Raw genomic sequence first — 14972 nt, forward strand, 5'->3', positions numbered from 1 at the left:
AGATCTCTCAATTACTGAAGTTAGTTTACAATGGCACTGAGTTACTAGATTTTTTTTTTTTGTAATAAAAAATACTAATAATTTTGACGGTGCCAAAGACATTCTCAATTCTGTCCAATAACAAACAGGTTTAAAAAAGAAGTGAATGGTTTTAGCTTCCTCAAATTCAAACTCACTCTCTGGTTTCAAAGAAGAAATACAAATAAAATTTGCTTTGAAAAATCAGTACACACAACCCATGTTGACATCCCAATTAAGTTCCAGAAAAATATAATCTTTTGGGACTTGCTTTTGAATAATCTGATGAAGGGCAGAATGCTATCATTATTTGCTCCTAGAAAAACCACCATGAACTTAATAACATTAAAACTAGCAGAAACAGATTTAAAAAGTGAAACTAAAAATTGGTGAATGTATAAAATTGCTAACCTTCTTGAGAACAGTGTGGATTTCATCCATTACTGTGGATAAGTTTCTGATTGTCTTATTCAGTTGGTTTTCAAATTGCAAATTCATGTTTTCTGAAATCTTTAAGTTGTCTTGTAACTGACTAAGGTCCTTTTTAACTTCTCTGAGTTCACCAGAGAGGCTTTTGTTGGAATTTTCCAAATTTAATATGGTCTTTTCATCTTCATCTGTTAAAAAAAATCCAAAATTTACTATTGACCAACTTGAAATACCCAATTTAATTTTGAAGTTAAAAATACTTAAGCTAAGAAAATAAAAAAATATAATTCTTTAAAATGGTCACAAATGTCAATTTCAATAATTATTAAAGTACACTGCAATACTCACTTCATTTAAATGATATTTTAGCTAAGAATTACATCTAAATCCAGGTTCTACAGTTAAGATGATGGTACAAACTCGAGAAAGTAGCAGAAATTGGTAAAAACTAAGAGGATTAAAAGGATAAAATAGAACAACAAAAAAATCTGAGAATGCACATGAAGATCTAAGATTAATTCTTATAAAGCTAAGCAATTTCTAACCTTTAACAGAAATGGTCAAAAGTAAAGTTACAATTTGTGGCCTAGACTAAAACACATGGATATAAGTATGCCCATATGCATAGGTACATATGTGTATGTATACACAATGCATCCCAATAGAGTGTTAAAAGTACTGACATATCCCATTCTGTTCTTTACCTGTTTTTTCTTCTAGTAACTGTAGCTTCTGTTCTACTTCAGCTCTTACTTTTTCACTCTTTTCCAATTTTTGCAAGAGGCTTCCTACATCTACCATTGCACCATTATACACAATCAGGCCAACATTTTCTTCCACATCCTTGGATTCCTGTTTCACTGTTGGTGTTGGAAGTAATAACCTGTTTCCTATAATATAAAAGATGTCATATTTTATTATTTTTTTCTTAATAATACTATTATATAATGGCACAATCTTAAAATAACATATGCAAACCTAGCATATCTTCATGTAATGCTTCAGACTCTTCATGGTTTTCTTCATCTTTTGAGGTGTCTGTTAGTTTACGGTAAAAGCAAGATTCACGAAGTACTACTTTATTAAGAAGCTTCTTTACCTGTTATATAAGCAAGTAAACAAATAAAAAAGATGAAAATAAGTTTTGACTCTCTTTGAACAACTGTGTGATGAACATCAGTGGCATCTGTTTTCTAAGGTATTCACTCCCACTAAGTTAGAGCAATTAACCTTTAAACTGTCTTCTTCATAAACCTAAAATCCAAATTATCATTTGAAAAAAACTTTTGTTAAATCAAGTCCAACAGACAGAAACACTAATACATACATTTAAGTATATATATGAAGATGCTTATTACAGCACGGTTTGTAATTGTAAAAAATAAAAACCACCCAGCAACTGGGACTAGTTAAGGTAATTATGGTACATCTATACCATAGAATACTATGCAGTCATAAAAAGAACAAAGTGGGTGGGTCTCTATTTTCATGGTAGAATGATGCCATGATAGATTGCTAAATGATAAAAGTTATCTATCACTATGTATAGAATGTGTTGTTCATAAGACTAGAACTATCATATATGAGCTGCTTACAAAAAGATACTAGAAGAGGGGAACTAAAGGGAGAGACTTTTAACTTTTTCACTTTATACATTTCAGAACTGCTTGACAGTATTGCAATTATATTTAGTATATATACACTATACTATACAGTACGTATATACTATATTGCTTTTATATTTCACAAAGTCAGAGATTAAAAAGTTACTTAAAAATGTTTTTTGTTTTAAATATTCACAAGACAGATTACCTGAGCCCGAGAAAGATGTAGTCCAAGAGTATAAAGTATTTCTTCCAAATCCTTTTCAAGAAGGTAACCACAATGGCTTTGATCAAAATAAACAAATGCCATTAACAGATCTCTGTTAATTGTGATCATCTGAGTCTTTTCTTTTTCCTAAAGAAAATGTGAAAGATATAGTATATAATTTTTACCCCCGAAAAGTGAGAAACTGAGAATATGTCCATATAATAGCAAAATCTGAAAAGACCTTTGTCTCATTTTAGCTCAAATAAGTTGTTATGGTTTATGTGTATGGGAGAAAGGAATAAGACACACTGGTCATCCGACATAACCGCAAACATCAAAATACAACTGAATTTTGCTCTGAGCGGTGATATATCGATATACAAGGATCAATAAACTTCATAACTGTGTTGTGTTTAATAGTAAGTCTAGATTATGTAAAAAAGGAAAATTATCACATTTAAAAAAATAAATGATTCAATAAGTACCTTATCTTTAGAGGGCCTCTCCTTGCAGTACCTGTTGATGTCTCTTTTGTCATCTCGTTTGTTTATTTCTTCCTCATCTCGATCTATAAAATACAACAGCAGCAAAAAACTCCTTAATATAGACCTTTGATTACCAGAAACCAAAAATACTCTATTACTAATTAGATTCCAAAAGACACATTAGCAAAGAAATATTATATGAATAAAAGATCTGGATTTTATAAAAAACAATTATAAGACTAGGAAGAAATTTATTAAGAGACTACAGGGAAGAAAAACTTGACTTTACTGAATCAAATTAAACACCTTATTCCATAAATACCTGAAGGACATAGTGCAAAAAATGAATTTTATAAATAATGTTGAAAATTATAATACAAATTTAAACAAAACAGCAAAGTATACTTTCTAAAAGCTAAAAGGAAAAACAGCCAACAGAGTAAAACTGACTACAGATTATTGCAAAATAATACTACATGAGAAATTAAGACGTTCTTGAGATAATTAAGAAGGCCTAAAAGATGTGCTAGATGTGCTAACACTAACATGTTTCTCATGATGAAAGATGGATAAATTATTCTTTAAAAAAAATTAGTACAGTAAGGTAAATCTGTAACTGTGGAAGATATGACTTGAAATCCATACTTTAGTTGTCTTAATAAAATTCAAATATCAAAAAGAATACTTGACAATTTATACAAGTCATGACATTAACTTTATTTTCTAGATTAGAATACTATATTTTGTTTTTATGAAAATATAATACAACTTGTGCAAAATTCAAAATACAAGAAAGCAACTGGCAAAAAGCAAAGTTCTTTCTTTTACTTTTCCCTAGGCTACCCAGGTTTCCAAGACCTCTCAGCCATCATCCTCAAGTCAACCACCATTACCAAATTGTCATGGGGCTAATATTAAAGAATTAATCTGCTAAGGGCTAAATTATATCCCCTAAAATTCATATGCTGAAGCACTAACCCTCCCTAGTACCTCAAAATGTTACCTTATTTGGAGAAAGGGTCTATACAGAGGTAAACAAGTTAAAAGGAGGTAATTAGGATGAGCTCTAATCCAATGACTGGTGTCTTTACAAAAAAAGGAAATTTGGACACAGATATGCTGATAGAAGATGACGTGAAGATACAGGGTGAAGATGGCCATCTATAAGCCAAGGAGAGGTTTCTGGAACAGATCCTTCCCTCACAGCTCTTAGGAGGAACCAACCCCACCAGAGACTCTTTGATCTTAGACTTTTGGTCTCTAGAACTGAGACAATAAATTTCTATTGTTTAAGCCACTCAGACTGAGGAACTTTTTATAGGAGCCCTAGTAAACTAATACATAATCCTTTCATGAATCATATGCAAATATTAAAGTCTTTGAGATACTACAAAGCGTATTCATAAACATTTCATACATATATCTACATTTCATACATATATCTAAACATTACATATATCTACGACATATGTAAGCAGCTAAGCAGCTAAAAAATTCTGTGGTAAACATGCAGACCTTTGCTTAACCTAAGTTTCCCAAATTTATTTGGCTCTAGTACGCTTTATTAAGCTTACACCTGTTAATATCTTGGGACACTCTGGAAAAGACCGCTTTAGGTAAGAAGTTGTACTTGAACAGTAAAAATATAGAAAACACTTCATATTAAAGAGAATATACCTGCTAAAAACATGCATGCACCTGGATGACATTATGCTAAGTGAAAAGCAGCCAGTCACAAAAGATCACGTGTTGTATGATTCCATTTATATGAAATGTCCAGAATATCTATAGACAAAAAGCTAATGGTTGTCTAGAACTGAAGAGGTTGTGGGGAAATGGGAGTGACTGCTAATGAGTACAGGGTTTCTTTTTGAGGTAGTGAAAATATTCTAAAATTGGTTATGGTGATGGCTGTACAACTCTGTCAATATTAAAAACCACTGAGTTGTATACTTTTAATTAAATATGTTAACTGTATGATATGTGAATTATATGTCAATAAAACTTTTACTAAAAAAAGAAAATAGGCAAATATTGTAAAGCTAGATTGTGGTAATGATTTCACAATTCTATAGTTACTAAGAATTATTAAACTGTATACTTCAAATAGGTGAGTTTTGTGGTTATGTACTGCAACCTCAATAAACTATTTTAAAAACCCCAGAAAACTGACAAGTACGCAGTGGAACTTTACCGGTATTTTATGGCTGGCATCTACGACCGGCGAAGTTATCTACTGCAAGCAAAGTAATCTGAATGATAGGTAGATGGGTATTTATTATTAAGCACCATGTTCAGGGAAATTTCTTTCCCCAAGTTGGGTAAGTATTAATTACAAATGGGACATATGATACAATTAAACATGTCTTAATTCTGTTACCTAAAAAAAAAAAACAATTACTTAACAGAATATTTTACTATTTCTATTCAAAAAACAAAAAATATTAAAAGTATAGACTTCAGTGATACAAAGTCACTAAACAAAAAAATGTATTTTCATCCTAAGAAATAAATTTGAATCATACCATCTTCTTCATCCTCAGCTTCTTCAGCTTCCATTGGATCATACTCATCCTGATTATTATCTTCTTCAGTTTCATCATCATCTTTAGAATCATCTTTTCTTTTATCATCTTTCTGTAATTTAAAATGTCTTAAAATTAAGCAAGGTATCTCACCAAACAACAAAACTCAAAAACAACTAAATCCACCAAATTTAGTTGAAATAGAATCACATTATAAGTTTATTGTAACAATAATACTCTTTGAGAGTAAACTGCCACTCACAATATATGTAAATCAAATCATCGTGCTGTGCGGCTTAAACTAAAAAAAATTTACCATAAAACTAGTTATAGATTTTCACATGGACTTTAATTCAAAGACTTAAATTCTAATACACTAAAACCTTTTAGTTTGGCCTTTACGTTTCACTATTCACTATTAGTTACACTCTACAAGACTAATCAAAAACTTCTAAATTAGGTTGCTGGTCACAGATAATTACGGACCTTCCTTTCATCTCTATCTTCTTTTTTATCTTTATCATCGCCTGATTTTCTCCGTTTGGGTTTTGGCTCATCAGTTTCATCATCTCTTTCTTCTTTTTTATCTTTTCTCTCATCTTTTTTACTTTTCTTTTCCTTTTCCTTTTTGTCCTCTTTCTCAGGAAGAGATAATAATGATTTGTATATTCTGACACCAAAATCTCTTTGAAGCATTTCATTGAAAAGTTCTGCAAACAATGACACCTATGAAAAGAGACCAACAGTAACCCAAACATCTTTAATAGAAACAGTGAAAATAATCCAGGACAATTGGTAATTTATCATATAATAATTTGCAATATCTAACAACGTGACTAACAACAAATTTATAATAACTGATGTCAATGATATTCAGAAGCCTCAAAATCCTCAAAATTCCTTCTGCAGATATAAATACTATGTTTTGTATACTTTTGGTCAAATATGAAAAATACACTGTACTATAGAAAATATGAAAATCAGCGGAAATATTTCTACTACCTTACACAAATTAATCTTGATGGTAAATGTACTTTATTTATTTAATAGTTTTAGTGAAATGTCTAGAACCAGGGACTGTTCTATGCACTGTTATAGCAGTGAAGAAAGTAGATAAAAATCCTGACTCTTATGAGCTAACAATATAGTGGGGAAAAGTATGATATACCAAATCAACAACAAATTATAAGAAAACAAGCAGGATGAAAGCATAGAAAGTAACAAGAAAGTAATCAGAGAAGACCTCTTTAATCAGGTGACATTTGAAAAGTGACCTGAAGGTAGCAAGGAAATGTCAATATAGATATTAGAAGAGATTTGGGCAGGGGAAACCAATTCAAAATTCTGAGTAGGAAGCACACATTTTCATTACTATTATGCAAGGATCCATGGATAATGACTGTTAACATACTCATGAACCTAAAATTATACTCGAAATTTTCTATGTAAATATTTCTAAGGTTAACTGCTTTCAACAGATTAACATGAAATGTAAAATACATAATCTTTGGCAATCTGTTCAGTGTATTTGGTAAAACAGACTGTTTTCCCCATCATAAAGAATAATACAATATATTCATGTTATAACTGATGTTATAATTTATTTTTCTTCAATTCATGTTGTCTTTACACATTTTAAATAAAAAAAATCTATTATCAGTAAAATGACCATTAAAGATGTTAAAAATTTCACTTTATCTTAACCATTAATATAAACTAAACAAAATCTGTGTAAATAAATTGCAAGAGGAATATCTTTTCTTTAGAGTTTTTTATCACCTAGAGATAAAAAGCAATAGTTAAAATGTTAGAATGGAAAAAATCTAGAACAGTAACTAGAAGAGAAGAATTAATTCTGCATCTTTTCATTTACAAGCACTGAAAGACAAAGATACATCTAGCATTAATTAAATCAGCCCCAAATTTATAATGTTAATAATATATGCTTTTTCTTACAAATTTTTTTTAACTCATGTATCAAAATAACTTCTGCATTCAGGAGGTGACTCCATAGTGTAGTGGTTAGCACATCTGCTTTACACCCAGAAGAAGGTCCTAGGTTTGCGCCCCAGGTGGAGCCACAGACCATAGCCTGGGTGCACCAGGCCCCCGAGTATGCCGAGGGTGCCAGGCCCAGGTGCGCCAGGCCCCGGCTGCACACTGTGAGCGTGTGGGAGGGGACGCCCCGCCTTCGAGATCCAGTTCTTAAGGGGAAACAGCAACATCCATAGGTCAGGGGTGGAAGTGGGTAGAGGAGGGGGAATTAAAGAGAGGGGAAAAAAAATAATTTCTGCATCCTAATGATAGGTTAGAAGGAAACTAATGAAGGGGATATGTTAGGTGGAGAAGAAAAAAATAAAGAATCATTTTGTTAGCAAAAGGCTGTTTTGAAATCGTTTTCTTTCTACTACAGCAGCATTAATTTGAGATCCTCCTATAGCGTCGGTCAAATATACAGTATATACTTTACAAGCAGTAAGTAATACCAGAGAATATTTTTTTTCATATACTTAAATCCTGAATGACTACTACATGGTAGGTACTACCAAGTTAAATTCATGGCAACTGGTAATACAAATAAAATCATATAGTATATAATGTTTAAAGATACTACCTTACTGGCATTAATGTATCAAAAATTGTAAATATTTAAGACTTGTAATACTTGTAACATATTTTATATCAAGACATTTGCATGCATCTTACATGTTCTAACTGCCAGGAATCCTCTGTTTGCAACTCTCTAGTCTAAGTATTTTATTTCATTTTCATTTTATCATTTGATAGTCAATGACTTCTTGGGTCAAGTAAGTATGACTAATGTTTGCAACATAATTTATAAACTAAAAAAAGTGAGATATGTCACTAAGATACAATAATTAAACATAAGTATAATTTTGTTCAAGTTATTACAAAATTAATATGTTGGGATAGTTTACATTGTTTTATTCAAAAAATAAAGCAATCATTTATTTAGGGATAAAAGTCTTCAATTGTTTTTGGAAAATGCCAAGCTATATGTTGTAAAGCTCCTTTAAAATAGTACAAAAAACAGATTCGTGTTGAAAAAATAAACATCAATTATTTTACCTTATAATTCAATCAATCACAAAAATTTTTGAGCCCATTAATTTGTATTTTAATTCTAAAGTAATAAACCATTATCTCACTTCTAAAAGAGGCAATTAAACATTATGTATCATATATCTCCTGATATTCTGCTAAAAGAATACATTACTACGTGTGAAGTAGTCTTATGAAAAAAAATATAATTGAATCTGAACCTGATTAAGACTTTAGATTCAACTATCCATTTACAGGAAATAGAGGCCAGAGGAACATTTAAATCATACCACAGAAGGCAATCAGCAAAAGTGAGTCTGCAGGAGTCAGTCTCCCCCACCAAAAAAATTGCAAGGAAAAAAATAAAAAAATAAAAATAAACAAAAAACAGAAACAATAAAAGAGGCACTCAAAGAAACTTAAGATATATATTACCCAATCAAAATGTGTGGCCTTCATTTAGTTCCCAATTCAAAGTTAAAACATTACCTCAAATGAATGTTCTTTATTATCCTCTAATCTGTAGTCCAAAAGTACACTCAAAGACATGATGCTACAATCAAACTTGCCACTTTTTGCAGCCCAATTTGGATGTACAATAATGGCTGGTTCGTCAGGCAAAATATATCTTCTTTCTCGACGCTGGCGTTCCATTTCTTCTTGACGTTTTCTTTCTTCTTCCTAGATTATTTGAAATTTTAAGTAAAGGTTAAACCTCCATGTATAATACGTACATACAGTTGACCCTTGATCAATACAAGTTTGAACTTCACAGGTCCACTTATATAAACATTTTTTTCAATAAGTACTTGCAATGTTTTTGATCTGTGGCTGCAAGTCTACGAATGCAAAGAGCCGACTGTATGCATTCATCTAACCTATTTTATATAGGAGACCTAAGCACTCGTGGATTTTGGAATCTGCAGTGGTTCCTGGAACTAATCTCCCACAGATACAGAGGGCAGTTAATTTTGGGGAGCCAGAAGTTGCATTTAAACTTCTGACTGAGCAGGTGTTCGCACCCCTATCTCCAGCGTTGATCAATGGTCAACTGTAATCTAATGTATACCACGTAAAGAAAAAATTCATGTGACTCCTTTTGGTGATTATACCAACCATAAGGCTGAGAAGGGAGAAGAGGTCAAACTGACTAAAGAGGATAGTAATTTTTATGGCTCCTAATTTTCTTTAGATTTCCCAGTATAAGAAACTGCCTTCTAAAGAGGAAAAAAGAAAAACCTATGTAAATGTTATATAAACAAGGGAATTCTGAGAAAATGGTGGTACCATAATTTCTGGATCTTCCTGAATCTTCACATTAAAGAGAGACAGAAATCTAGATACAAAAACCAAAATCCATATACATTCACAACAAAACAAGGTAACAAGATATCTCCATAATCCCCAATGTACAAATGAGTAGGAAAAAGCCACAAGAACTAAAAGATCTATGTGTTACTGGTGTCTGTGTTGGGGAGAAAGTAGAAAGAGGCAATGGGGTGGTGGTCTGATGGATCTAAGAGGAGGAAAATCACAAAATAATTAATAGGAAAAAAAAACAGTAAATCAATAGGCATTCACTGGAAAGTGTGGCAGGTCAGTATAACAGTAGCAGCTAAAACTGGGCAAGGTTCTACCTCCAATAATAGTGTGTATAAAGGGTCCATGTTAACACCTACGAGGGCCTATAATATTCTAGCCCCAGGAACTTGCAAAACTGATTTACCAGGGCATCCTTCCAGCACAGGGCCCCACACCGAGGAGAAACTTCTGGGAGTAGAACCAATAGTGAGCAGGACAGTGACAACAGAGATATGAGAGAAGGTCCAGATAAAAGCTATAGAGAGCAAGAGAAGATAGAAATCTCAGAAAGCAAGCCACCATATTTTTGACAAAACAAGAAAACAACAGAGCTCTGTGAAGTAAGAAGAGCTATCCCAAGCAACCCCCTTCCAATACAATTTTAGGCAAACTAAATTCACATAAAATGAGCAACAGAAAAGTATTGAGGTCAAATTCCACACAAAGTTACTATTTAAAAAAAGAGAACAAGGAGCAGAATTACATCCCTACAGGCAATGAAAGTGAGTAAAAGACATAAAAATTCTAACTTCTATTTTAAAGTGTGCTAAAAGACATTAGGAAATTGTTACAAGACATGAAAGAAGAATATGAATAAAAAATGAGGTGCTAACATTCAGGAAACAATTAGAAAAAATAAGTTTCAGAAATTTAAGAGTAAAACTGGAAACAATACAAAAGCAAATAAATACAGAACTAATACCTTAAGAGAACAGAAATCAGGAAAATTTAAAAATCAAATGAAAACAATTGAAGGAAAAAAAGGTTAATATTGAGAAAGCAACAAGGTTCAGTATGAGATAACAAAATTCCTTAAAGCACAAGCAAGGGAGCAGAATACAAAAATATATTATTTAAGAACACTTGCTTATTTATAGCAATATCCACAATAGCTGAGAGATGAAAACAATCCAAGTGTCCATCAACAGATGAATGGATAAATAAAATGTATATACACACAATGGAACATTATACATACTACAACATAGCTGAACCTTGAAAACATTATGCTAAGTGAGAGAAGCCAGAGACAATGAGAGATGAGCTTCAGAAACAATGACAAAAGGCTTAGTGGTAAGCATTAGATACTTACTTGTAGAACCAAGATTAAATGAGGATTAAATGAGAGTACAGTATGTACTGCTATATGCTAAAACAATGTAATTGTGTAACATAAAAATGGTTAAGGAGAAAACAGGGATAAAAAATACAAGAATATTTTTATATTAACTTCTGCAATAATCTTGATGATGGTACTATTATTCTGTATCTGTAAATATATTCTCACCCACTGGCAAAAAACCAGGGTAATCTGAGCTTCAATAATAAGAATTGAAAAAAAATTAAAACTCATTTAAATATGATTAAATTCATAAATTCTTAATGATATTCAAAAACAAACATGTAATGATCTGAAGATGGCAGGAAACCTATTTATTATATTGAAAACTGGACAAACAAAAATAGTACTTGCTTCAGTAGCACATATACCAAAATTAGAACGACACATCCTCATTGCCCCTGCATAAGGATGATGAAAATTCATGAAGTGTTTCATATTTTAAAAAAAAAAGAAAAAAAAAAAGAACCAAACACCAATTCTGCCTTCGACAGTAGGCCCTTTGTCTCCATGAGTTTTGCATCCGTAGGTTTTGTATCCCTAGATTCAACCAACTGTGGATCAAAAATATTCCAGGGGAAAAAAATCCCAGAAACTTCCAAAAAGCAAAACTTAAATTTGTTATGTGCCAAGCATTATGCTGAATACACTCTAATGAAGCAATACCCTGCTGTAGCCTATCTGCAAATACAGATTATATGCAAAGAGTACGCCATCTTATATGAGACTTGAGCATCCGTGGATTTCGTTATCTGTGTGGATCCTGGAACCAATCCCCAATGGATATTGAGAAAACAATGGATACTGAGAAATAACTGTATATACATTTAAAAACTGTATCACTGGGTATTTAAATAGCAAATGAGGGGGAATATGTGAAAATAAAATGATAAGAAATACAGTATCACTGTTTTTCAACCCAAATGAATCAACAAAGGATTTGAACACCAATGGCCACTAATATCAAAAAGTAAGAACTGGTTCTTCCTTGTCTCCTCTTTCTACTCTTCCTGTCCTGAACAGTTCAGTTCTAAAGCACAACTCCAAGCAAAGCAGATGTCTATACAAGGGATGGAGGCTGGCAGGAAGGGAGAGCAACAATGGTTCAGGCACATGAGCTGCCCAGTTTCCAGGTAAAGAAACCCAAATAGAGCCAGGAGGGCATCCATACAAAGAAACAACAGAGGGTAGGGAGTCGGACCAAAGTAGAATAAGGAGGGTATAGTAAGTATCTAGATTGGAAATGGAGTGCATTGGACAACTGAGCTTGTAGTAAGCAAATATATTAAGTATAATGGAAACTACATTTCTCGTTCTTGAAGAAAGACGTTAGATATATGGAAAGAGAGAAAACTAGAATGAACTCTGTGAAATTAGAGATATTAGTATAAATTCCTGACTTTCAATATACATAAAGTACCAGGCAGGGCTTTCCCAAGGGGAAATAGCTGATTCCAGAGCTAGGGCAGGTATAGTACACAGTGAAAGGTATAGTACACAGTGCTGCAAAATAAGGAAGTCCTCAAAAATTGATGAGGATATGTCAAAGGGCACAGAAGCCAACTTGAAAGGGCTCCCAGTGGCCAACTCTGAACAATTTCATTATCGAAAAATATTTATAACCTATTGAATAAAATATGAGTCCATGCATTTCTTAAGGTTAATCTCTTACATAATCCCAGAAATTTAACATTGGTTCAATATTATCTAATATCACATCTATATATATTATCAAATTTCTCTAATTATCCTAAAATACTCTTTATGGCTATGTTTTTCCCTATCTAGGATCCGGTCAAGTTTCAATCAGTGCATTCAGTTGTCATGTCTCACCAACTTTTAATCTAAATAGTTTTTGTCTTTCATTAAACGGACATTGTTTTTAAAGTTCAGATAAGTTACTATTTTTTAAGTAGAATTTTTCATATTCTAAATTTATCTGATTGTTTTCTCAAAATTAGATTAAAAAGTAAACATTTCTGGCATGAATACTATATAAATAACAGTATATACTTCATAACACATTGCATTAGAAAAAAACATTATGTTGGTCTATCCAACAAATGGTGCTAAAACACACTTCTCATATCCTTATATTTCAAATTCAGAAAACAAATGACAGGTCTATACATCCAGGGGTTATTCTATCGGGCATTAAAACAGTCTCCGAGTCTTAAGGATTCAGATGCAATCAAACATATAGCTTCAGAAGCAGCAAAATTCTGGAACACTTCACACCAGAACTCGATCTCTGAACTTAAAGGCTCTGTCTGCCCACCAAATTTTGTCTCATTTTCTATATCTAAAACATGAATAATTAATTATTCATTTCCAAAAATAAAAATACATGGTGGTGGTTACATGACTATATGCATTTGTCAAAACTTACAGAACTGTTTGTTTACTAAAAAGACTGAATTTTACTGTCACGCAAATTATATCTTAATAAAAGTACACCATACATACTCTAAGAACTCCCTATAAACCAGTATTATACTGAATAGTATATTTAAACAATTTAGTATATACATACCTCTTTATCATCTTCAGATTTCCTATCATCCTCCTCTTCATCTTCTTTTTCAGATTTCTCTAATTCCTTTTGTTCTTCTTTTTGCTCTTCTACTTTAAGTTGTTTTGTCAGGCGGGCTATTAACTGGGATTTTAACCCTTTGGAACTAAGGGCTCGACTTTCTAATTCCTTTCGGAGATCATTTACCTAAATATACATAGGAGAAGAAAATGGGATACTGAAATAGGAAACAAAATGCAATTATCTTCTCTCTGATTTTTAAAACGTTGGTGAAAGGGGTACTTATACAGCTCATAAAAATGTTTGTAAAAATGCAAACTGATAGACTTTAAAAAATAATTTATGATGTTTTAAGATGCTTAAAAATAGTTAATGCTCTGAACCAGTAATTCTCATCTCTGGGAATTTACTCTAAAAAAAAAAAAATCCTAAACACAGAAAAAAAAACATTTACACATTCTTTTTAATAGTCACTCCCAGCAAAAAAGTGGAGAATCTAAATATCCAATATGAGTAATATCTAAGAAAAAGTACATCAACTAGATGGAACAGTATAGAGAAATTAAAAATAATTACATGAGAAACATTAATATTAATTGAAAAAGACGAGATAGTAACTTTTTGATACATTAGAACCAACCAACCAATCACAATACTTTTACTCAGAAAAAAATAATGGAATATGTAAAAATTTTAAGTGGTTGTGTTTGTGTGACAGGCTTCAGTTATTTTTTCTTGTAAGTATGTAACAATTTTTAAAATAAATATGCATTACATTTATAATCAAAAGAAATACAAGTTTTAAAATAAGAAACTTAATAGAAAAGCCATCCTTTAACTAAAAGTCCTGGGATGCAGGCTTAACCTATTTATTTTTTTGAACCTATGGACTCTACATGAAATATGATGTTGATCGTGACTACTTGAAATAATGCAGGAATAACAAACATTCTTATAAGATACATTCTCTCTAATTATTAAAAATAGCAATGTGAGTTAAAAATCTAGTTTCATAAAAAAGAAAAACTTTTTTTTGGCTGAGAACAGAAGTTAATCAAAACGTCAGTTTTTGTGTTAAATAAACAGCAGAATCGAGTAATGATCAGCCTCCGATCTTCTTATCTATGCAGAATGTATACATGTAGAATCCATGGATCTACATTCATATTATGGGCCCAGAAGTGCAAAACTATAGGAAAATAATAGGTTGAGATGGGGAAGGGGGAAGTAAAACAAACAAAACCAAAGGTTTTCAAAAGAGGCTCTTATGTATTATCAATACAGCTCAGATGTAGTATCAATCCACTTTTTAATTCTAAATTTTACTTTAAAAACTGGATCTTTTCTCTATGTTTCTTCCCTTCTCCTTTAAGTTACTTAAGTGCAGAAATTCTGCCTTCTTGACC

The 14972-nt window shown here is 31.9% G+C and overlaps 1 protein-coding gene and 1 pseudogene across 4 annotated transcripts in view; one reads left to right on the forward strand and one right to left on the reverse strand.

Annotated features, from left to right (window-relative positions):
- CCAR1 (cell division cycle and apoptosis regulator 1) overlaps positions 1 to 14972 on the reverse strand; it is a 41721-nt gene that overhangs the window by 813 nt on the left and 25936 nt on the right. For 2 of the 4 annotated variants that reach the window (XM_025049327.1, XM_025049326.1), the window contains exons 16-25: positions 13567 to 13752; positions 9792 to 9848; positions 8822 to 9013; positions 5756 to 5995; positions 5270 to 5381; positions 2745 to 2827; positions 2260 to 2406; positions 1426 to 1546; positions 1152 to 1337; positions 430 to 635 (exon numbers count right to left, since the gene is read on the reverse strand). In XM_025049327.1, the coding sequence (XP_024905095.1) occupies positions 430 to 635; positions 1152 to 1337; positions 1426 to 1546; positions 2260 to 2406; positions 2745 to 2827; positions 5270 to 5381; positions 5756 to 5995; positions 8822 to 9013; positions 9792 to 9848; positions 13567 to 13752 (1530 nt within the window). The remainder of the gene's footprint in view (positions 1 to 429; positions 636 to 1151; positions 1338 to 1425; positions 1547 to 2259; positions 2407 to 2744; positions 2828 to 5269; positions 5382 to 5755; positions 5996 to 8821; positions 9014 to 9791; positions 9849 to 13566; positions 13753 to 14972) is intronic. The other 2 variants (XM_006915569.3, XM_015592233.2) reach the window with 1 other exon arrangement.
- LOC112482803 lies at positions 11380 to 11477 on the forward strand (annotated as a pseudogene).

Source organism: Pteropus alecto, unplaced genomic scaffold, assembly GCF_000325575.1.
Source record: "Pteropus alecto unplaced genomic scaffold, ASM32557v1 scaffold155, whole genome shotgun sequence".
Lineage (NCBI taxonomy): Eukaryota > Metazoa > Chordata > Mammalia > Chiroptera > Pteropodidae > Pteropus > Pteropus alecto.